Consider the following 24,851-nt stretch of genomic DNA (forward strand, 5'->3'; position numbering starts at 1 on the left):
GTCTTTTGCAGGTTGACATCTGGAGTTCGGAGCTGAATTTGCTCCTTGCTGGCTATTACCAAGCCAACTCTGGGCTGGACGACAAGAGGTAAATCTGGGGAACAGAGTTTGGTTTATTAGTTATTAATTAATTATACCCCACCCATCTGGCCGGGCCTCCCCAGCCACTCTGGGCGGCTCCCAACACGATAAAACATCAAACATTATAAACTTCCCTAAACAGAGCTGTCTTCTAAAAGTCAGGTAGTTGTCTATTTCCTTGACATCTGATGGGAGGGCGTTCCACAGGGCATGGTTCCTTGTAACCTCACTTCTCGCAGGGAGGGAACTGCCAGAAGGCCCTCGGAGCTGGACCTCAGCGTCCGGGCTGAATATGGGGGTGGAGACGCTCCTTCAGGTATACAGGGCCGAGGCCGTTTAGGGCTTTCAAGGTCATCACCAACACTTTGAATTGTGCTCGGAAACGTACTGGTTAGAGGCATCTCTCCTCCTTTAACCTGTTCTCTCCCTCTTTTCTGTGTTCCCCTGAAGCGCTTCTTTCCTCGCACAAAAGACTGTTGGACGCATTGCTGAGCTGTATGAGGATGCCGTTCTTATCATGGTGAGAGCTGGGATCGGGGCCAACTGGGTCTGGACTATGTAGGGCAGAGCTGGGCAATCTGTGTGTCCCTGCCCCCACCAGATGCCCCTTTCAAAATTTCTAGACTTTCCCGTCTGTATCCAGCACTCCTTCCACATTCTGCCTCTTACCACCTAGCTTTACTTAAAGACAAGGCAGGGATGTCTCTTCCCAGAACTCCAGAAACCTGACTGCTTTCACCATCTGCTTACTCCCTCCAGTTGGATAACCGCAAGTTCACGATAAACCCCCGGGTCCCTCCGGTGATCGTTCTGGAGCAGAAGGATCGGCAATGGATCCCCAAAGACAAGAACCTGTGAGTTAACCGCTGTCTATAATTTCTCTTATTTGCAAAAACCTCAACACCATTTCAGTTTGCATTTGCCCTCCCAAAACAAGCTGGTTGCTATTTTTTCCATCTTGCGGTTTGGGAATGAGCTTGCAGGGACAGCGACATGCCCAAGTCCAGAGGTGGGACAGGATCTCCCCGACTCTGTCTGTGCAAAGACACTGGCTCTCCTCAGCTCTTTACCCGAAGTGTCAGTGAGAGAGAATTGTCTGTATCAAGATTTTTAATGCCCCTCTTCTGCTTATGTTTCTAGGGTCATGTGGAGCGACTGGGAATCCTCTCGTCACATCTGCAAGACCCTCCTAGAAGACAAAGCTTACTCCCAATTGGTGGATTTTGATGCCCACCTGGATGACATCAGAGAGGACTGGACCAATCAGCAACTCAACACAAAAATTGCCCAGTTGGTATCAGTGGCCAATGGCAATGCGTGAAGGAATCGTAGCTCATCCGCAGCAGTTAAGAAAAGGGCCGTCGGATGATCAGAGGCTAATCTCAGACTGTTTCCGAGACGGCTGTAAAGAAACTGGATTTGCAGCTGGTGGGATTTTTGAAATTCCTGCAGAAAAGGAACTGGCCAAAACTATTCACGGTTGTGCAAAAAAAAGGGGGGGGGGACCCTCAAACTTTTTTTTTTTTGTCCAATTGATAATTTTGGAAACATGTTGCTTCTAGATACAGACCTGGATTTATTCCACCCCCCTTGAGAGATCCTGCACTTGTAGGAGATGAAAAGTTGTTGCTGCATTTATTTAGTTTCGTAACATAATAATAATAAAAAAAAACAACTTGTCAAATTTAAAAACCTCTTTATTTTGAAAGTGAATGAAGCTGGTGGGCAGGAAGTGCCAGTTAACTGGATATCATTTATTAGAGCATTTAAAAAAACAACAACAAACCCAGAACAGCTTGTGTGAAATCAAGGCTGTTCTTGGCGAAAGGAGTTGTTTTTTCTTCTTCTTCCAGCCTGATCCTGGTGAGTTGACTTAGTAGATCATTCCTTTGTTGTCATCGCGAGGCTTCTTAATCTTCTCGTAGTTCTTCAGGGTGATGTCGTAGACCACAGCCTAGGAAGAAAGATATTTTGAAACCTAGTATTTGGGGGTGGGGGGGCGAACGGCCTACTTCAGCCGCATGAGGTGCGTAAAACTAAGGAGCACCTACATGAAGCTGAGGAGGAGGTAGACATTTGAGCACACCCACCCAAAAACCTCTTCCACGCTAGCATATTCTCTGGATCCAGGAAAGCAAGCGCAACAGGAATTGGCTACACAGTGGACACTCTGGATACGAATTAAATTCGTTTCGGGGGTCCATCTGCAACCCGAAAAGTCTGCAGGCAGAGGTGCCGCTTCTGCGCATGGCACAATTGAGCGTTTCTGCATGCGCACGTGGCGAAACCCAGAACTATTCACTTCTGGGTTTGCCACGCTCGTAACCCGAAAGTTACGTATCCAGAGTGGTACATAACTAGAGGGCCCACTGTACTGCAATTCCGTGTTTGTAAATAAATCACTACATTCAAATTACCATTAACTCAAAAGTTAGCCACTGCAAAACCTTAACACGGAGCAAACAGGAGCACAACTTCATCGGAGGCGCCGTTAACCTCTAGAACTCAGAGTCACAGGATGTGCCTGTCTTTTTAAAGAAATGTCATTTGTGGTACAGTCCATGGGACGCGGGTGGCGCTGTGGGTTAAACCACAGAGCCTAGGACTTGCCAATCAGAAGGTCGACGGCTTGAATCCTCACGAGGGGTGAGCTCCCGTTGTTTGGTCCCTGCTCCTGTCAACCTAGCAGTTCGAAAGCATGTCAAAGTGCGCTGCTCTGGTTCACCAGAAGCGGCTTAGTCATGCTGGCCACATGACCCGGAAGCTGTATGCCGGCTCCCTCGGCCAATAAAGCGAGATGAGCGCCGCAACCCCAGAGTCGGCCACGACTGGACCTAATGGTCAGGGGTCCCTTTACCTTTTTACCATGGGAGATGAGCACAAGAAGGGGGCTGGAACTATTTGTGCTGAAACCTGCCCAGACTTTTCGATAGAGACAGGTTACGTGGAGAGCAGGCTAGCTGGTGCCTACTCACCGATTGTGAGTCGGCCTGTACAACGCAATGAATCGAGCGTTGCACATTCATGTTCCTTCCTGTGCATCATTGTTCTGCTTATTCCTTGGATACGGGTGGCAAAAAGCCCAGCAGCAACACAGATGCTCCCCTCTGCCCCATAGCCCCGCAGCGCCACCACTCACATAGATGTTTCTCAGCTCGTTGATCATGTATCGGATTTCGGCATATTCCGCCTCGTCGATTTCGTGCACGAGTTGGCGGTAGTCGCCCTGCGAGTGACAGGAGGGAAAGTCAACGCGAGAGATTCAGAGAACGTTCCCGAATACCAGTAGCGAGGGAGGGAGTGGGTGCTCTCGTGCTCAGGTCCTGCCCATGCTCAGGTCTCCCGCAGGCTACTGTGAGGACACGAGGCTGGATGAGATGGGGCACTGTGCGGATCCCAACGGCCTCTTCCTAGGTTACATAACCCTTGAGCTGTTCCCGCCACATGACTAAGGCAGGAAGGAACTTACCACGTGTGGACTTTTGGCTGCCTTTGACACCGCGTCGCCCCGTTCAGAGTAATACCTGGGAAACAGAAGGCAGAGCAGGAATGAGTTTATACAGATAATGAAGGTCTCCTCTCTCGAGGCTAGGACCAAAACCAATGTCTTTAATAATAATAATAATAAAATTTATTTTTTATACCCTGCCCCTCTGGCTGGGTTTCCCCAGCCACTCTGGGCAGCTTCCAACGAAACACTAAAATGCAATAACCTATTAAACATTAAAAGCTTCCCTAAACAGGGCTGCCTTTAGACGTCTTCTAAAAGTTTGGTAGTTATTTTTCTCTTTGACATCTGGTGGGAGGGCGTTCCACAGGGCGGGTGCCGCCACCGAGAAGGCCCTCTGCCTGGTTCCCTGTAACTTGGCTTCTCGCAGCGAGGGAACTGCCAGAAGGCCCTCGGCGCTGGACCTCAGTGTCCGGGCAGAACAAAGAAGAAGAGGAAGAGGAGTTTGGATTTGATATCCCGCTTTATCACTACCCTAAGGAGTCTCAAATAGGCTCACATTCTCCTTTCCCTTCCTCCCCCACAACAAACACTCGGTGAGGTGAGTGGGGCTGAGAGACTTCAGAGAAGTGTGACTGGCCCAAGGTCACCCAGCAGCTGCAGGTGGAGGAGCGGGGAAGCGAACCCGGTTCACCAGATTACGAGTCTATCACTCTTAACCACTACACCACACTGGCTCTCAAGTGACAAGGAAGGAGATTCCGACTCAACATCTGGAAGAACTTTCTGACAGTAAGAGCTGTTCCGACAGAGGAACGGACTCGCTTGGAAAGTGGTGGAATTCTCCTGCCTTGGAGGCCTTTCAGCAGAGTTTGGATGGTCACCCATCCTGGATGCCTTAGTTGAGATTCCTGCATCGCAGGGGGCTGGACTAGATGAACCCCAGGGCCCCCCTTCCCTCGCAACCATTCCGTGATTCTATGAACTTTAGGTATTTGGCAGGCTGTTGCAAGTCAGGAAGCAAATGGAGAGGCTTTTACGGTTGAGACTGTGTTCGTGGCCCTGCGCTCAGATCACCTGAACACTCTGGGGAGTTTGGGGGACAGCTATGGGGGGGTCAGGGACGCGGGTGGCGCTGTGGGTTAAACCACACAGCCTAGGACTCGCCGATCAGAAGGTCAGCGGTTTGAATCCCTGCGACGGGGTGAGCTCCCGTTGCTCGGTCCCTGCTCCTGCCAACCTAGCAGTTCGAAAGCACGTCAAAGTGCAAGTAGATAAATAGGTACCACTCCGGCGGGAAGGTAAACGGCGTTTCCGTGCGCTGCTCTGGTTCGCCAGAAGCGGCTTAGTCCTGCTGGCCACATGACCCGGAAGCTGTATGCCGGCTCCCTCGGCCAATAAAGCAAGATGAGCGCCACAACCCCAGAGTGGCCACAACTGGACCTAATGGTCAGGGGTCCCTTTACCTGTTGGGGGTCTGTAGCAGAGGAGAGACCCAATCACACACCCTTGACCTGTGTAATCCTCCACACTGTTGCTTGCAGTGCTGACCCAGGAGAGAACTGGATCTGGATCTGGTCAGCGGTCCAAAACCTTATCGCCCCCCCACCCTACTTGCTGTGGACTATGGTTGCTTTCGTTTCCAGCAACTATTCTTTAGAAGCATCTCATTTCCCCCACAAGGTGGGATGGTTTGGGGTTTTGTGCTCCAAAGATGCAGAAAGAGTCACCCCCTTTTGTTCGGCTGTTAACGGTGGCTTTCGATTCACCGATGGTAGTAAATTTCAATTTACTGCCTTATGAGTGCGGTAGGAAATCTCCACACACACCCCACCCCAGAACTGACCAACTGCACGAGAGGCCAAATTTCACAGGTCACCTTCCCTGCCCTGAAGCCCGGATCACTTTTCAGGTCTCCTTTAAGTCCTCCCCGTCCTGATCCTCAGGCCTTTCTAGGTCATATGCTATCAATCTCCCAAAATCGCAGACTCAGAACAACCTCGCCTCCCCAAGGCAAAACCACTGCTTTTCAATTTGCTATGCTAAATCGGCGGATGGAACGAAGAGAATTTGCAGAGAAAGGGCACACAAGGGAAATTCATCGTTTCCTTTTTAAAGGTAACAAAGAATGGCGGGGAGACAGGAATCAGAAGGACTTTTTGGGGGTGTGAAAAAAATTATACTCAAAATAACATTTACGTGCCAAAAAAAAACCCCACCCCAAAACAAAACCCATCCCCAGGACAAGAAACGTAAATGGACGGACCAACCAACCCCCCAATTTTCCGACACAGCACCTTTTCCCAAAAACTGATGATTCAAAACACCTGTTTATACACCTGTTTCCCTGCGGTGGTGACAGCGCACAGCTCCAGGTGTGTGTGAGAGGGGGGTGGCACCCGTGAAAAGGCTTGGGGGAGGAGAGGAAGTTAGGGAGGGTGTTGGAAAGCCAAACAGGTGGGAACTTTCAATTAAACTTTTCAAATCGGCACGCTAGGGAGCACCGAAAGATTTCTGTTGCTTCTCGGGTCTCAAAAACGGGGAAAACCTCAATTATGCATTGCAAGGATTGTCCGCAGCACTGTGACCTAGATTTTGAATTAACGAGTTCTGGGTGTGTTTGCATCCACGCTCTCCATCGTTGGGCTTGCTCACACCCCTGCTGAGCAACCAAGCAATTTAGGGCATCCATGCAAAGTCCACAGTGCGAGTTCTCGGCCGCTCCCACATTTACAGGCTGAGTTCGCCTTTGCTCTCTCTGCCAGGAATCTGCTCAGCTCCACAGCAATTAGCTGCATCCGACACACCCTACATTTAAATCACAATCTCTTGCCACCCCCCAACCACCAGCACTTGGGAACTATAGTGTACCCCTCGGAGCACTACAATTCCCAGCAGCCTTAACAAACTGCAAACTAGGAGCAGGGCAGATGGCCCCCAATTCAGTCCTCAACATCTCCAGTTGAAAGGAACATCAGGAGATGGGAAAGGTCTCTGAATAAGACCCCGGCGATCAGATGAAGGCGGCTTCATCTGAACATTTCGGACATTTTATACATAGGAAAGCAAGGTCAGCGTTTTAGGTCCAGCAAGAGTAGCCAAAATGCTGCCTCGTTTTCCGGCACGGCTTCCCCGTCTTCTGGGAGGGCAGGCAGAAAACCAACAGGTGAAGCTTTCCTCATCACAACACACACACACAGTACTGTAAAATATTGTATTTTTTGCTCTATAAGACCAGTGCCGTAGCGTGGGGGGTGCAGGGGGGGCCGGCCGCACCGGGCGCAACATCTGGGGGTTAGGGTTAGGGGGCGCAAATCCACGGGTTAGGGGGCACAAATTACTTGCCTTGCCCCGGGTGCTGACAACCCACGCTACGCCACTGTATAAGACTTACTTTTTCCCTCCTAAAAAGTAAGGGGAAATGTGTGTGCGTCTTATGGAGCGAATGCAGGCTGCGCAGCTATCCCAGAAGCCAGAACAGCAAGAGGGATCGCTGCTTTCACTGCGCAGCGATCCCTCTTGCTGTTCTGGCCTCTGGGATTCAGAATATTTTTTTTCTTGTTTTCCTCCTCCCAAAAACTAGGTGCGTCTTATAGAGCGAAAAATACGGTAACTAGCAAAAGGAAGGATTTTCGCCCTTTGTATGAGATGGAAAGAGTTTCCTCCTCTTCTCCTCCCCACAAGCACCTCCTTAAGGACCGGCTGTTGCTTAGAGGACCTGGTTCACGTGGGAGGGACCCGTGCAATCTTTGGATCTCGGGTCAGGGAGCTTAAGCTGCGTGGAAGAGGAATTAGTTTCTTCTGAAGCGCCGCTCCATTCATCAGATGGGGGAGGGAAGGAGGAAACCAACGTGCCTCAACTCAGCAGTAAAATGAGTTCCCTCAGTGAGCCTCTTTAGCTGGCCCAGGCCGCTGACCTGTGTGGCCTGTTTTCAATTGATAATCTTATTATTTATTACAATACGCTCAGAGGTTTTACTGCAACCAAGCAGTATATAAATGCTGTTCAATAAGAAGCTAACGAGAACCTGGTGGATCCATCCATTTGTCCAATCCCCTTTTTAAGCCATCCATTTTGGCAGCCACCGTTGGTTCTTGTGGGAGGGAGTTCCGCAGTTTAACAACATCCTGCGTGAATAAGTCCTTTCTTTAATCTGCCCCCAAACTTCCAACACTCAGCTTGATTGGCTGTCCAAGATTTCTAGCCATATTGAGGGGGGAGGGAATTTCCCCCCTATCTACTTTTTGTATCCCACGCACAATCTTACAAAACATCTCTTACTTGCATATTCCTTAAACTTGAAAAAGACCCCAAATGCTGTATGTAACCTTTCCTCCTAGGGGAATCAATCTGTCCCCTTGCTGATAATAAAGAAATAAATCAGTCCCTCTCAGGTCTAGGATGTGAGGGGAGTTTCAGCCTGAAACATGTAGGAAGTACAACATTCTATGGTCTTATGGTCTCTGTGTGTGGTTTGGGAGCTGCACGGTCAGGGAAAAAACAATGCTGTCCAGGGTTGTAAAGACTGCGGAGAGAATAATTGGGTGCACTCTTCCCACCTTGGATCAAATCTATGCTTCCAGGTGCCGTAAGAAAGCTGCAGAGATAGCGCAGGTAGTGCGCACCCCGGAAATGATCTCTTTCAGCTTCTGCCTTCTGGAAGAAGGGACAGGGTTATAAAGGCCAGGACTAGCCGCCTGAGAAACAGGTGCTACTCAAATGTGATTTTGGTTTTAAACGCAGTATAAGGTAGTCTCTGTGGGAGTATATTGTATTTAATTATAGGGTATCAGAGTTTTTAGGGGGCTAACTAGGCTGGGATAGCAGGCGGCTTGGTTTTTGAATGTCTGGTGTAGATTTTTTCAATTTCGTTGTTCTGTATGGGACAATGACAATAAAGATTATCGTATCGTCTACTCTTGTTTTAAAAGCATTTTAAAAAAGCGTTAAGAATGTGCTGCAGCTGTGAATTTTGCGACCATGTGGATGACGGTACGTTGTATTCTCGCCTTCCTTGTCCTAGGCTACTGGCCAAGGCCGATGGAACTTGTAGTCCTAAACCTCAGACAAGCACCAGCAGCCCGCGTGGTGTTGTGGTTCGAGCAGGCTTCCCCAACCTCGGCCCTCCAGATGTTTAGATACTACAATCCCCATCATCCCTGACCGCTGGTCCTGCTAGCTAGGGATCATGGGAGTTGTAGGCCAAAAACATCTGGAGGGCCAAGGTTGAGGAAGCCTGGGTTAGAGTGTCTGACCAGGACCTGGGAGACCAGGGTTCGAATCCCCACTCAGCCATGAAGAAGAAGAGGAGTTTGGATTTGGTATCCGCCTGATCACTACCCTAAGGAGTCTCAAAGCAGCTAACATTCTCCTTTCCCTTCCTCCCCCACAACAAACACTCTGTGAGGTGAGTGGGGCTGAGAGACTTCAGAGAAGTGTGACTGGCCCAAAGTCACCCAGCAGCTGCATGTGGAGGAGCGGAGACGCGAACCCGGTTCACCAGATTACGAGTCTACCGCTCTTAACCACTACACCACACTGGCTCTCACGGGGTGAACTTGGGCCAGTCACAGCCTCTCAGTCTACCTCGCTGGGTTGTTGTGTGGATTGAGTGAGGAGCTCTTTGGAGAAAATTCACCAAATTTCCCTCTTCCTCAGTATTTTCTCCCCTTTTAAACCAAATATAGGGAAAAGGGTAAGTTGGAAGTTGTCTGCCTCCGATTTCAGACTCACTTGGCAATCTGAGTCTGGAAAGTTTCCAGTTTTGTCCGAGCTGAGGTCAGCAGTTCGTACACTTTTTCCTGGAAGAGGAGAGAAAGATGAGGGTTATAACGCAGGAAGTGCGATGACAGGGTCCAAGGAAAAGGGAACGGGAAACATGGCAAGGAAGTCTTGGCTGAACAAGAATAATTTCTGGGCCCAAAACAGATTGAACATCTACATGACATCTTTGCTAGCAAAGTGGGTCTTCTTAATCCCGGGTGTAGCTGCAGTTAAGTGGAGGAGGGCAATGCACTCTGCACATGCTCAGTGGCACACCCCACCGCTTTCAGATTCTCCCACTGATCTCTTGGGGTACGTGGTGCACCAAATGCGAGCTCTCTTGATAGTGCAGAAGATGAGTTGGGAGCATTTTTTTTCCTTTGAAGGAAAATCATTTGGGGGCTGTACTGCCTAGCAGGTAGAGTCAGAGCCAGTGGTGGGTGGAAGCAGAGCCGAAGGACGGCAGGGTCTCTTCTGAGCTCTCTCTTTTTCTGGACTTACAAATCAGGTGTGTCAGAAAGAGCCAAATGGCTCAATGCAATCCAGGGCCTCAAATCCCTCCGCTCCTCTGGTTTAGAGGGAACTTTGATTGAGTTTCCACTGAAATGAGGCTGCATTTTAACATTGTATTTTAATCTTGTTTTTTAAGCTGTATTTCAATCAATTGTTTTTATATTTGGCGTTAGCCGTCTTCGCTGGGGAGAGCGGGGTATAAATAAAAATTATTATTATTATTATTATTATTATTATATAATTTGGGGCGGCACTGCTGAGGTCTGCCACTGAAAACCCCATTCCATAGCTATACAGTGGTACCTCGGGTTACATACGCTTCAGGTTACATATCCTTCAGCTTACAGACTCCGCTAACCCAGAAATAGTGCTTCAGGTTAAGAACTTTGCTTCAGGATGAGAACAGAAATCGTGCTCCGGTGGCACGGCAGCAGCAGGAGGCCCCCATTAGCTAAAGTGGTGCTTCAGGTTAAGAACAGTTTCAGGTTAAGAACGGACCTCCGGAATGAATTAAGTACTTAACCCGAGGTACCACTGTACACCAGTGTGCCTATACTAAAACTAAGACCTGGCCGTGTAACACTGAGGAGTTGCAAGATGTGCTAGAGGCATAGCTGTCAACCGTTCCTTATTTGGCGGGAAAGTCCCTTATCCCAGCGCCGTGTCCCACTGCCGTCCCTTATTGATGATGTCCCTTAAATTTCCCGGCTTTCAAAGGAAGCAGCTCCTCTCCCTCCCTCCCTGCCGGCCAGGGAGGAGGGAGGCTCCAACTGTGTTGCTTGGTTGCGTTGCTCACCCAATAAGGAGTCTAAGAACGACTGGGGAGGGTGGAGCTTGCATGCCTTGTGCTGATCAAATCGTCCGCGTTGCCTGGGGACTCCCCTTTGCTCAGCGCTTCCCAGCGGAGAGGGGACGGTGGTTTTCCTTGCTGCATCCCCTTTCCTGGGTTGCTGCGCTGTGGGAACCACCGCTTGAGGCTTCGTTTGACTGCTGGCTGGGCTTTCTGCCTTTGGCTCGGAAGGGCTCAAAAGTTGAACATACCTGTGCCCAGAAAATCCCTTATTTTGGCTGCTGATCCCTTATTTTCGAGGCTGCTGGTCCCTTATTTTCAAATCTGTAAGTTGACAGCTATGGCTAGAGGTAACATCCCATTTGGGCCGAGAAAAGTCCGCTACGCCACACAAACGTAAGAACATCCTGTTCTCACAGCAGCCAAACAGATTCCCATTCTGTGAGACCCATAAGCGGGACCCGAAAACAAGAACGCTCTCCTCTTCTGCAGTTTCCAGAAACTGGTCTTCAGAAGAATCATCATAATTATATTATTGGTAGTCCTTTCCTTCATGTCCTTTCCCTGGCAGTCCTTTCCTTCATGTTTCAACACTGTCAACAAACACACACACACAGAGAGAGAGAGAGAGAGAGAGAGAGAGAGAGAGAGAGAGAGAGAGAGAGAGAGAGAGAGAGAAAAGGTGTTCAGGGAGAGCTGGGAGACCGGTGGGCCAAAACTCACCTGGACAGCAACCCCGAAATTATTGCCGTCCTCAATGCGCGGGACCAGGAGTTGTAGCCACAGCGAGATCTGGGCAGAGAGGGAGGGAAGAGAGAATGCGACTCTTAATCTCTTTATATATATATAAATACACATTTTTATTAATTTTTTACCATATCAATTCCAGCAGTCATACAACATATATTCTCATCTTATACAATGTTTTGGACTTCCGTCAACACCTTGATGATTTTTCGTTCTTTATCACTTATTCTGCGTTTTTAATTTATATATTGCATGTAATAACTGATCATTCTTTTCATAGTCTTTCTTGTAATATTTCAGATAATCCACCTTACAAAACTTCTGGCAGACCTACTAGCATTGCCTGTTCATCACAGCTACTTTTCAAATACTTCATATATTTACTCCGGTCCTCTAAGAATCTCTGATCCCACAGGTTTCGAATCCTTCCTTGTTAATTTATCTAATTCTGCATAGTCCAGAGACTCTTTATTATTATTATTATTATTATTATTATTATTATTATTAAGGTTTAAGGTCTGCTTTTGACTTTTAAAGCCCTTCACGGCCTAGGACCCTCGTACCTACGGGACCGCCTCTCCCGATCTGCCCCACGGAGAGCCTCAAGGTCCATAAATAGCAACACCCTAGTGGTCCCGGGCCCTAAGGAAGTCAGATTAGCCTCAACCAGAGGCAGGGCCTTTTCAACTCTGGCCCCAGCCTGGTGGAACACTCTGCCTCATGAGACCAGGGCCCTGCAGAATCTGATTTCTTTCCACAGGGCCTGTAAGACAGAGTTGTTCCACCTGGCCTTTAGCTTGGAGCCAATTCGATTCCCTCCCCCTCTTTCTTTTTTCTTTTTCCTTTCTCCTCCTGTAATGAGGCTGCATTTTAATATTTTAATGTTCCAATATTTTAATTGTTGCATTTTAATCTTGTTTTTAAGTTGTATTCATTCAACTTGTTTTTATTATTGCTTGTTAGCCGCCCTGAGCCCGACCTGGGCTGGGGAGGGCGGGGTATAAATAAAAATTGTTATGTACTGGAGTTCTCACCCTGGGCCAGCAGGGGGATACTGTAGATAGTTATGCAAATACGGGATCGAAAGTGACGTTCAGTGATTGGATAGTTACAGAAAATGGTTACTGTTGCGTTGTAGTGGAGCTCTATATAAGCAGGCTGGCTGAACCCTTCAGTTCAGTTCTGTCCTGGCCTGTGAATAAACAAGAGCTGTTTGAAGAATCGCTGTGTCGTCTGATATGTTCACCCACAACTTAACAGTTATAATATTAGGCTGGATGACCCTTGGGGGTCCCTTCCAACACTGAGCAGTGCGCTAGGTCAGCACGTCTGGTTGTGCAAAGGGGCGAGCATGAGACCCGTTTCCTCCGGACCCCTCACCAAATTCAGCTTCTCCTTCGTGCCCTGGATTTCGGGCTTCACGCGGTTCAGCAGGGCGGTGATCTTCTCGTTGTGGCAAACGGGACCGCAGGGGGGCGCTGGGGAGAGAAGGAGGAAGAGGAGGAGAACGTCAGAGGTGTCACACCCTCAAAGTGGCGCTTGGCACATATGCCAACGGCCGCCATCTTAGAAGAGAGGAAAGCATGGAAATAAGCCTCCTCTCTCAAGCAGTAGCAGAAGAGGCATTTTCCCTTGTGTAAAAAAGAAATGGGAGGTGGGCAGAGCTCTTCCAAGATGGCTGCCAGCCATGAGTAATTGCATTTATTTATTTTTTAAATAGCATATTTTTCGCACCATAGGACACACTTTTTCCCCTCCAAAAATGAAGTGGAAATGTGTGTGCGTCCTATGGTGCGAATGCAGGCTTTCGCTGAAGCTTGGAGAGTGAGAGGGGTCGGTGCGCACCGACCCCTCACGCTCTCCAGGCTTCGCACACCTCTCCTCAAGCTGCAGGAGCCCAGCGCTGGGCTCCCGCTGCTTGCGGAGACTTGCCTGCATGCCGAAGCCTGCGCGCGCTGAGCTCAGCGCGCCCAGGCTTCGCGGACCTCTCCGCAAGCAGCGGGAGTGCTCCCACGGCTTGCAGAGAGCTGCCTGTTTGGGGGCTGGGGTCGGGGGAAGCTCGAGCTTCCCCCGCCCCAGCCCCGCGCCTGGGGGGGAAATAATTTTTTCCCCTTTATTTCCCCCCCAAAAAACTGGGTGCGCCCTATGGTCCGGTGCGCCCTATGGTGCGAAAAATACGGTAACCTCGATTAAATCGGACTGGGACAGGCCTACTCAGCTGGTAACTGTGGCTTGTGGCCAACCAAGTTCTCCACTGAAGTGAATGAACCTACGTCAGCCATGCCCATTCATTTCAATGGGTTTACTTGGATACAACCCAATTATCTTTCCTTAGGCTCATCTTTCTCTCTTTCTTATTATTCTTTATTGATTAAAAATACACATATCTATACAAACATTATGTGCTATGACTTTACATTATGTGCTATGACTTTACAGTTCAGCCAGGGCTGAACTGATACTACCATTGCCGGTACCTTTCCCAGGAAAATCAGAGGCTCACTATGTCAGGTTCCTATTGGAAGACCGGACAAACGCTAGAACGTTAGCAGTGGCAAAGTTTTTATCGGTGGCTGCAAGAACAAATGAGCCCTATATTCTAAACAAAATGCTTGATTAACCTGGAGGTAGGCTGTATGAACTGTGTATTGATTTGTAGGGTCTCTGGACCGTAATAAAGATTGTTGTTGTAATATAAACATTCTTTTTATCGTTAGCCTCATCTTTCAACGGAGGCCTATTGTCCAAAGCCACCGCCTCTGTTTGATAAAACAGCAAATTTAATGAATAAAATAAAATTAAAAACATTTCCCTCAGAGAGCTGCTATTTCCCAGAGTTCCCTGGGAAGGTGGGTTGACCGTTAAACCCCTCTGCGAAGGGGAACGGGGGGGGGCTCCTCGGCGCCCTGAAGAAACTACAGTTCCCAGAATCCTTTGCGGCTGTTCAAAGTGGAGCGACACTGCTCTAAATGCACAGTGCGGACGGGGCCTGGCTAGTAAAACATCGCAGAATGCGGCCCGCTGGGACAATTCAAGGCGGGACACCTCTCATTTCACCACCCCATTTCCACGGAAAGGCTTCAAAACGTCTCCCTGCCAGACGTCACAGGGAATCCTGCATACCTTTATCCTCGTCCTCCGATTTTTTCGAGTCCTTCTCTTCCTTTTTGGAATCCTTCTCTTCTTTCTGCGCGGGAATAAAGGAACAAGATCACAAAATGCACAAGGAGAAGGCAGAAAGAGAGCCACCCGCCAGTACGCAAAGCATTGGAAGGGATCTCGAGGGTCATCTAGTCCAACCCGCTGCAATGAAGGAATCTTTTGCCCGACACAGGATTCGAACCCGTGACCCCGAAGTTAAGAGACTCGCACTGCACCGACTGAGCTACCCCAGCACAGAGGGGTGACTTTTTACAGCCTGAAGGCCACATGCCCTTGTAGGAAATGCCAGAGGTTGCAGGTTGACATGTTAAGAGCTGTACCAAACTGTCATGGCTCCCCTCCCAAAGAATTCTGGGAGTTGTAGTCTGCTAAGGGTGCTGAGAGCTGTTAGAAGACACACACCCCATCCCCCTCACAGAACTACAATTCCCAGAGTTCCTTGTGAAGAGCGACGGACTGGGAATTGCAGCTATCCGTGGGAAACAGGAGTCGCTCAGCACCCTTAACAAACTACAACTCCCAGAATGCTTCGGGGGAAGCCATGGCTGTGATACCACAGTGCATGGTGCGAATGTGGCCACAGAAACGGAACTTCCTCCTTCTTTTTAGCAACAGAACGGAGAGAAAAGGTCCTCCTCCAGCCCATCACAGGTAGCGGAATCTGAACCCGTCACCCGCCAGTCCACAACTGTTTCCCTGTCGCCTGAGAGTTTACTGATTTCCTTGGGCGGAAGAAGGAAAGGGGAAAAGCGACCTGCAAAGGAAATATATCCCTTTCTCTCAAGAAAGCGTCCCAACTGTAATGTTTCATGAATTACAGTATTTTAATATTTTGTTGGAAGCCGCCCAGAGTGGCTGGGGAAGCACAGCCAGATGGGTGGGGTATAAATAATAAATTATTATTATTATAAATTATTATAACTTCCCTTCGGATCGCCTGAACAGAGAACGACAGAGTTGGCAGAAGCAAAAAAATCTTAATTTAAGCCACCAACAAAGGGCATCTAAACTAACACACACTAGAAGACACCCAAAGAAACGTAATTACAGGGATGGTTGATCTACCTAGAGATTATGCTCTTTGTGACAAAAGGAATGGGGAAGGCAGAGATATAAATACCCCCACGGCCCCCTGGGCAGGGAGGACGAAATTCAAAGAACTGCTTCGCAAGGAAGGAAGGAATTGCAGCTGTTAAGATCGGATCCTTCCAGCCCTCCGGGCAAGAGAGGAAGGTACAAATTAAATGAGAGGCGTAATATTGAGGTCACCCACCCACAACCGCCCTCTCAACTGGGATAGTCCAGTTGCGCAAAAAATAAAATCTGGATGTGGGAAACTAGGGCGAAAAGTGGCGCCACGTCTGGAGATGAAGGATGGAGGTTGATTCACCTCGCAGGGTCGTTGTGAGAGCAGCCTTAATGGGAAAGTTTGGAAAAACGAAGGCAGGAAGGCAAAGGTTTGAGGCACGTACCATATTTTTTGCTCTATAAGACTCACTTTTTCCCTCCTAAAAAGTAAGGGGAAGTGTGTCTGCGTCTTATGGAGCAAATGCAGGCTGCGCAGCTCTCCCAGAAGCCAGAACAGCAAGAGGGATTGCTGCTTTCACTGCGCAGCGATCCCTCTTGCTGTTCTGGCTTCTGAGATTCAGAATATTTTTTTTCTTGTTTTCCTCCTCCAAAAACTCAGTGGGTCTTGTGGTCTGGTGCGTCTTATAGAGTGAAAAATACAGTAGGTTTCGAACGCGGCAAAAATACTGCACATGGAAAGAACTTCTGTGTAGGACCAGAAATGGGGGGAATCTGCAATTTGCCGGGATCTGATCTGTTGCTGCCCCACGATCCCGAGGTCCAGACCCCCAACCCAAATCATAGCTGTCAACTTACAGATTTGAAAATAAGGGACCAACAGCCTCCAGAATAAGGGATCAGCAGCCAAAATAAGGGATTTTCTGAACACAGGTATGTTCAACTTCTGAGCCCCTCCGAGCCAAAGGCAGAAAGCCCAGCCAGCAGCCAAACGAAGCCTCAAGCGGTGGTTCCCACAGCGCAGCAACCCGGCAAAGGGGATGCAGCAAGGAAAACCACTGTCCCCTCTCCGCTGGGAAGCGCTGAGCAAAGGCGAGTCCCCAGGCAACGCGGCCGATTTGATTGGCACAAGGCATGCAAGCTCCACCCCCCCCAGTCGTTCTTAGACTCCTTATTGGGTGAGCAACGCAGCCAAGCAACCCAGTTGGAGCCTCCCTCCTCCCTGGCAGGGAGGGAGGGAGAGGAGCTGCTTCCTTTGAAAGCCAGGAAATTTAAGGGACATCATCAGTAAGGGACGGCAGCGGGACACAGCACTGGGATAAGGGACTTTCTCGCCAAATACGGGACAGTTGACAGCTATGACCCAAATCTCTTGCCCCACTCACCTCCCGCTGCTTGCGACGCTCCTCGTCTTTCTTGGGGTCAGGGATAGGGATGTCCAACTCGACGCGGAGCGAAATCAGGTCCGAGACATTCAGTTCGGGAGACTGGGGGGGGGGGGGGAGAGACAGAGAGATGAAAGAACAGGCTTTGCAAATCCCCACTTCTCGTTGCTGACCCCAACATCCGAGTCTTGGAGCGGGGTGTTCCTTAGCCTCACAAATAAAAGAAAGGGAGGACTTTATATACCGTATTTTTCCGTGTATAAGACTTGGTTCCCCCCCCCTAAAAAATAAAGTCTGAAATTTGGGGGCGTCTTATACACGGATAGATTTCCCCCCCACCATTTTCTTAAATTGGAGTCCCCCAAAATAGGAGGCGTCTTATACATGGGGGCGTCTTATAGACGGGGAAATATGGTGATTTAATAGAATTCATAAGGAATCCTCGGACAGAACCCCAAGGGAAAAACAGCTGTGAAATCAACCAGTCAACAGCAAGCCATCATCACCAAATACCTGGAAAAACAGGTCAGGTGTCAGAAACATGATAAGGAAAGAGCAAGGGCAACATTCTACTTATTATTACCGTATTTTTCGCTCTATAGGACGCACTTTTTCCCCTTCAAAAATGAAGGGGAAATGTGTGTGCGTCCTATGGAGCGAAGACACCATAGCCCCGCGACCCTCTCCCGGTTGGAGAGGTGACGCGCGGCTCAGGCAGGTGCCTCCATAGCCGCGCGTCACCTCTTCAGCCGGGAGAGCTCGCGCGGAGCTAAAGCAGCCCCTCGCGACCCTCTCCCGGCTGGAGAGGTGACGCGCGGCTATGGCAGGAGCCTCCATAACCGCGCGTCACCTCTCCAACCCGGAGAGCGTGCGCGGAGCTAAAGCAGCCCCCCGCGACCCTCTCCCGGCTGGAGAGGCGACGCGCGGCTATGGCAGGAGCCTCCATAACCGCGCGTCACCTCTCCAGCCCGGAGAGCGCGCGCGGAGCTAAAGCAGCCCCTCGCGACCCTCTCCCGGCTGGAGAGGTGACGCGCGGCTATGGCAGGAGCCTCCATAACCGCGCGTCACCTCTCCAGCCCGGAGAGCGCGCGCGGAGCTAAAGCAGCCCCCCGCGACCCTCTCCCGGCTGGAGAGGCGACGCGCGGCTATGGCAGGAGCCTCCATAACCGCGCGTCACCTCTCCAGCCCGGAGAGCGCGCGCGGAGCTAAAGCAGCCCCTCGCGACCCTCTCCCGGCTGGAGAGGTGACGCGCGGCTATGGCAGGAGCCTCCATAGCCGCGCATCACCTCTCCAGCCGGGAGAGCGCGCGCGGGACTAAAGCAGCCCCTCGCGACCCTCTCCCGGCTGGAGAGGTGACGCGCGGCTATGGCAGGAGCCTCAATAGCCGTGCGTCACCTCTCCAGCCGGGAGAGCGCGGACGGGGATAAAGAAGCCATAGCCCCGCGACCCTCTCCCAGCTGGAGAAGTGACGCGTGAGTATGGCAGCAGCCTCTCCGCTGCGCCTTTCCACTGTTCCCAGACCTGCTCTTTGGGGCTGGTGGTGGGCTTCCCCCCGCCAGCCCCAAAGAGCAGGTCGAAAGGAACCTGAAGCCAGGAGAGCGAGAGGGGTCGGTGCGCACTGACCCCTCTAGCTCTCCAGGCTTCCAAGGTAGCCACCTGAACGCACCTTAAATGGCACCTTGTTTTAGAGCGGGAAAACAAGAGGGGGAAAATTCTCCCACTCTCTGCGCAGTGCTTCCTGCCGCTTTGCTGAAGGGGCACTGGTCAGAGAGCGGAAGAATTTTTTCCCCTTGTTCTCCCCCCTCTAAAACAAGGTGCGTCCTATTGTCCGGTGCGTCCTATGGTGCGAAAAATACGGCATTTAATATTATTTATTTGATTTCCACGCCACTTTTCCTGCCAAACAGAAGGCAAATAGGAAGATCTGCTGTTTGGGATCTGGTTTAACCGGCTACCATTTGTAATTGACCCCCAATTCACCCAAAGTCATCCGAGCTACACAGCTTGAACCTGCAGTTCACGCAGGGAGGCCATTTTCCTGGTCTTCTCTTCCCATGCAGCTTCCTTCATGAGGTCTAGTACCCCAATCCTATGTAGGTCAACCAAGAAGTCAAGTCGCAATGAGTTCCTCAGGACCTCCTCCCAGGAAAAGTGTGATAGGAATTTTATGGTCTTAGATATATGGTAATGTTCATAAGTGTACCAACCAAGCACATACATAGATCAGCACAGGAAGGCCAACCTGGAACCATTTTGATTCCTAAACTGAGCAAATGTTTTCTCTGCAAGGTCAAAGTGGGAAACCTCCCCACTGTCTCTTTCCTCGCAAATCCTCACACATTTAAGATATGAATAGGGTGTGAGCCTGTGACCTGGCCCAGAAAATAAGTATTTATCATTAAAAAAGACTGGCCAGGCTCCCCAGGCAATCCAATCAAGTAACCTGCCAGACAGGAGATAAACAACTACAGGAGAAAAACAATATTCAAATTTCTGTTTTAGACCGCCTTTTCTGTGATGTAGGTGTGATGTTTCTGGGGGTGGTCTTGATCTACAGGGTGGGAATTTCAAAAGTCTTTATAAGGCCTTGCATGCCATTTTTCTGGGTCCCTCCTCCTTTCCTGCGTGTGAGGGGAGCACCCTGTTGCAACAGATCAATAAAGATCAGGTTTACTAGCTGCTTTGCTTCTCAATATTCTCTGGTTGGCTCTGTTATTTTCTCCTACCAATAGGGAACCTATGTAAAGACTCTATATGGGCTCTTGGATACCCCATAAGGGAAAAGGGCCATTTTTGTTTACAACAAAAGCATGTCTAGAATTGCAAGCTGGAGTCAATTTAAGCCCAATCTTTCAGTAGCAAGCATTCCTCCGTTTGAAATATTAGTTTTGATCCCTTCATAAAATTATAGAACACCATTCTGATTTTTTTTTCTTGTCTTCCCTCACATTGTTCCAATCCAAGCCCTTTAGATTTCAGAACCGTTAACTCTCTAGCGTCCAAAATCCCATTTGGTTCTCCCAAATCTTGGGGAGAAATCTCAGCTGATCATTTGAGACAATTCCCTTCGCCTCCAGCAATTTCCTACAGTATTTTTCTTTTAAATGCTGGCTGCAGAAAACCATTTGCAACCCCCTCGCTGCCTGCATTCCAAAACCGGCAAGGAAGTTTTACCTTGAGAAAATTACTGAGCTCCACAATCTTTTCTGGGAAGCGTCTGGCGACAAGTTCTTCAGCCTTGGGGAAGATAAGAGGTTGTGGAGGAGTGAGAAAAAGGCTTTAGACAAGAGAAATATCAGAGGATAATTGGAATGAAAACTCTGGCAGATTAAAAGAGAAGCGGGGAGGGAAACAGATGCACATTCGCACAACCGTCCAAAATAAAATAAAATGCAAAGTCACAGGAAGCAGCTCCACTCTGTGGAGGCCTAAAATCTTAGCAGCAAAGCTTATTATATCCAATATTATGGTGGCTGATCTCTGCTTACTCAAAAGGAACTAGAATCTTGTGCAGTTTTGTTGCAAAATCAAAAACAGAATCGTTCGGAAACCGAAAAGTACCGAAGATGGTGTTAGCTCCTCCTCCTGCTTTAATTCTATGTTAAACCACTGAAAATCAATTTAAAATATTTTTTTAAAAATGGAATGTAAAATGAAAGGCATGGCAGTGGGCTCAGAACTTGCCTAGAGGTAACACACTTTGAAACGGGACTGTGGCCCCCAAAATCCCAAGCATGTGGGAATTTTACTCTGCACGTGCTCAGGGGCTAAGTGAGGGGTTCAACCATGTCAACAGAGAGGTAGGCTCTGGGACAGAGATCCAGTTTGGTTTAGCCTTCCCTATTCCCCTTCCTAAAGGAATAAGCTTTGGGGGTGTCTCTGTAGTAAAAGCCACAGGGTTTTGGGGTGCTGGGGGATAGTAAAGGGAAAAAAGAGAGCCTCTTACCTGGGTACACAGCTCCTTCTTGAAGGAGTTCACCTGCACAGTGGAAAAAGAGAAAAAAATGAAACTATGGATTGAAAAAATGTAGAGTCAGGACAATGGCCAGACGCGTCTGGGCCCCATGCCAGACCCTCTGGGGCAGCGTCACCTGATCTCGCCCTGCACCTGTTGGCCTCACCGCTTGGTCTACCGCCTGACGAGGCAGAAAACAGGGTGCCGGGGAAATTTAAGGTCTATTTGAATCAATATTGTAATATAAAAAAGTAGAAATTCCTTGAAAGAAACAAACAGGCCTAGGATTAAACGAAGTTATAATGAAATAAATGGGCTTTAGAATGTTCAGAAAAGCGACCCAGATGGACTATAGCTGGAAATTGTTTTGGTTGAATAATGATATTGGAAAGCTGTTAATTTTAATTAAAAGGAAACTCAGAAGGGAGGGATTTGAGGAAGTCAACCGAGATGTTTAAAAGGTTGGGTTTGCGAAGTTTGTTGTTATTGTTTATCTGTTTATTGTTCCCTTTTTTCTGTTTTTGTGTATCATTTTGCTTTGTGGTTTGTGTTTTCATTGCGGAAAATCTAATTAAAAAATTATTTAAAAAGAGAAAAAAACAGGGTGCTGGTTCCCAAGCAGGTGTCAAGCACCCCCCCCCATTCAAACCAACCCACTTTCCCCCCTTCCTCCAAAGCTGCCGTCCTGTGTGTTGTTCGGGGACAGGACTCAAACCTCATTCCCAATTTGGATTTTAAGTACCCCCAAATCTCTCCCCCCTGCGCTCCCCATTTCAGGCAACCCCCCTAGAGCCCCCCCGTCTCCATTAGACAGGGGAAAGGTACCTTTGCCTAAGATGGGCAGGTTAGAAACCCCAACAGAGAACTTTCTTCCTTCCCAGGCTTCCCCCGCAAAAAAGCGAAAGTGAGGGGGACACCTGTTGGATTTCCGCCTGCCGCGTTCTGAAAAGCGAAAGGAGGCTTCCTCCGGGCAGATTCTACCTCTGCTCTTGTAGTAGTCCCCCCTTTTTTAAAAAAAGCACACCCCTAAAATTGAGACCCCCCCACAAACACACCAGCCTCTCCATGACCCCCCCCCCAATTTATTCCACTTTACCTTTGCCTCGCACTCCGGGGAAACCTCCAAAGTCGCCATGGCGTCGGGTTCAGGCTGCGCAAAACCGGAGTGGCGGCTTTTTGGGGTTGCAACAGCGAAGGGCCGAACCCCGAAAAAAACCCCGGGAGGCGAAGTTGCAAAGTGGCGCGGGAGGCTGGGAGCGGCCGGGGCAAGTCATGCATCAAAGCGAAAATGAAAGGGAAGGGGAGGAGAAGAGACATGGGGAGATGCAACCCGCGCGGAGGAGGAGGAGGAGGAGGCAGGGACTTCCCACTGCTGGAAGGGGAGGCGCGGGAGGGCCCGGCAGGCAGCCATTCAACAGGGGCAGCTTCTCCTCCTGCCTGTTACATCTCCGTCCGGGGTTCGAAGAAACTCAGCCGGCAGCAAGGCTCGTTTTGGGGAAAGCCACACAGATGGGCGGGGGGATATAAATAGTAATATTATTATAATATTATTATTATTGGACGGGGAGAGCATCAGCTGGGCAGTGCAGGCGGACCCCTGAAGTTCAGTCGTCAATTGAAATCCTGAGATGCTGCCAGCCAGTGCAGGCAACGCTTGCTGGGCTAATATACATATATATTTAATATTTAATATATTTAATGCAATGTCTTAAAAGGGGGTGAGGGTGAGGCGCAGAACATGCCTAGAGGTTGCATGAAACGGGAAGGTGCCCCCCCTAAAATCCTGTGTAAGAATGTCAGCAGGGAATATATTTTACTCTTTTAAAAAATGACTTTTTAACACACCTACACCCCCCAAGGAGTTCAGGGCTACAAACATGGTTCTTCTGTCTCCAGCTTTCATTTTAAGATCACTGTGAGGTAGGTTAGCCCCAGAGAGGAGGACTGGAAGGTGCGGGGTTTGAATCAGTTTCTCTGGCCCTTTGGCACAGCCCGATCCGACCACTAGCCCACACTGCCTCCCGAGTATAGAGCTCCCCCTGCTTCTTTGCAGCATGCACCAGTTTCTGCAGCTGTCTGATGCACCTCAAACTTTGTGGCGTTTTCCAGCTGATGTTGCCTTTCAAAATGAGAGGTTGTGGGGTGCGTTTGTCCCGCCTCTATGAAGTTTAGGGGGGTTTTCTGCACCCCATGGTCCTCACATTCACTCTCTGGAGTATTTTAGGCCTGGAGGAGAAAAAGGAGGAGGTGGAGGAGGAGGAGGAACGATGTATAATTCCTGATTTGAGATAATCCAACCAGCCAAAGAAGGGAAAACAAACAAGCCATTTAAAAAATAGAATTATTATTATTATTATTATTATTATTATTATTATTATTATTATTTTGGTGGTGGTATGGGACCTGCCTTTCTCCCTCTGCTTGTGAATGAGCATCAGCTGCCTTAAAAATTGCCACGCTGGGACCTTGCACTTTCAGCCAGTGTCTTTTCCCAGCAGTAGAGAGAGAGAAGCGGCTTGATTTCTGATAAACACAGCTGTCTTGAACCAGCAGGGACTGTGCTTTTCAGCCGGTTGTGGGACATTAGCCACCAACATTAAAACAATGTATATCGCGGGCTGGGTTTTCTAAAAAAAAAATTAAAGCCCAATTATGCTAACACTGAACAACGTCCTGGTACACCGAGTTCCACAGGCTGTGTGTGCATTGTGTGAAATTGGTACAACTTAGCCAAGTCAGCTTTTAAGACACGTCTACAGGCAGACTCTTAGCAGGTTGACGTGGTTTTCTGAGCGCATCGCTCCAGGTCTGGCATTTCCATCATTTATTAAAATGGTGAAAACTGGATCACTGGGAAGCAAATGGAACTCTGTACATGCTCAGCAACTACTCGAGCATGCACACTGTGCAGTGGAAACACTGGAAATGGAGGGCTGACAGGGATCTAGTCCTCAGTGAGGTGGTAGAAGAGCATAGGATTAGGAACTCCGATTAAAGACATATGCTCACGCGCACAAAATTTATTCCTGAGCCTAGATTATCTCCTCACACACCAGTTTCCTTTCCTGCTCTACACTATACAGTGGTACCTCAGGTTAAGTACTTAATTCATTCCGGAGGTCTGTTCTGAACCTGAAACTGTTCTTAACCTGAAGCGCCACTTTAGCTAATGGGGCCTCCCATTGCTGCCGCCACACCACCGCCGCGCCATTTCTGTTCTCATCCTGAAGCAAAGTTCTTAACCCGAGGTACTATTTCTGGGTTAGCCTGGGTAACCCTGTAACCCGGGGTACCACTATATTAAAAACAAATCAAAACAAACATGTAGCATACAAAAAGAGGAAAACTATTTTAGATGTAAGGGGGGGGCTATTTAAAGCTGGGATAGGTCGGCAGAACATGAGACTCCTACATCTCAGGGCTGTGGGTTCGAGTCCCAAAAAATCCTACGTTGGAGGCGGTTGGACTAGATGACCCTGGGGTCCCATCATGGGAAGTGGTACAGTTTGGGTCTGCCACCTGCACGCGGGATTAAGTTTTTAAACTTAAGCACCCGCTACATTGGTAGTCTAGGGACGCGGGTGGTGCTGTGGGTTAAACCACAGAGCCTAGGGCTTGCCGATCAGGTCGGCGGTTCGAATCCCTGTGACAGGGTGAGCTCCCGTTGCTCGGTCCCTGCTCCTGCCAACCTAGCAGTTCGAAAGCACACCAGTGCAAGTAGATAAATAGGTACCGCTCCAGCGGGAAGGTAGATGGCGTTTCTGTGCGCTGCTCTGGTTCGCCAGAAGCGGCTTAGTCCTGCTGGCCACATGACCCGGAAGCTGTACGCCGGCTCCCTCGGCCAGTAAAGCGAGATGAGCGCTGCAACTCTAGAGTCGGTCACGACTGGACCTAATGCTCAGGGGTCCCTTTACCTGACATTTGTAGTCTGAATTTCAAGCCCCTCCCCCCCCCCGAAAAACCACACACAGGACAACGAA

General features: G+C 49.3%; 2 protein-coding genes across 2 annotated transcripts; one reads left to right on the top strand and one right to left on the bottom strand.

Annotated features, from left to right (window-relative positions):
* Nucleotides 1-1,757, top strand: LOC309355894 (ER membrane protein complex subunit 9-like). The gene is made up of 4 exons (XM_081887120.1): nucleotides 1-88; nucleotides 532-601; nucleotides 841-935; nucleotides 1,222-1,757. Exons 2-4 carry the CDS (start codon nucleotides 599-601, stop codon nucleotides 1,400-1,402), a joined length of 279 nt encoding a protein of 92 aa, XP_081743246.1. The 5' UTR covers nucleotides 1-88; nucleotides 532-598; the 3' UTR covers nucleotides 1,403-1,757.
* Nucleotides 1,758-22,232, bottom strand: PSME1 (proteasome activator subunit 1). Its single transcript, XM_081887024.1, has 11 exons — nucleotides 21,968-22,232; nucleotides 20,863-20,895; nucleotides 20,091-20,153; nucleotides 16,917-17,018; nucleotides 14,467-14,530; nucleotides 12,724-12,821; nucleotides 11,320-11,388; nucleotides 9,264-9,331; nucleotides 3,551-3,605; nucleotides 3,221-3,307; nucleotides 1,758-2,035 (listed from the first exon to the last, which is right to left on the bottom strand). Exons 1-11 carry the CDS (start codon nucleotides 22,004-22,006, stop codon nucleotides 1,955-1,957), a joined length of 759 nt encoding a protein of 252 aa, XP_081743150.1. The 5' UTR covers nucleotides 22,007-22,232; the 3' UTR covers nucleotides 1,758-1,954.
* Nucleotides 22,233-24,851: the final 2,619 nt, after the last annotated feature.

This window comes from Podarcis melisellensis, assembly GCF_964234715.1.
Source record: "Podarcis melisellensis genome assembly, chromosome: 13".
Taxonomy (NCBI): Eukaryota; Metazoa; Chordata; class Lepidosauria; order Squamata; family Lacertidae; genus Podarcis; species Podarcis melisellensis.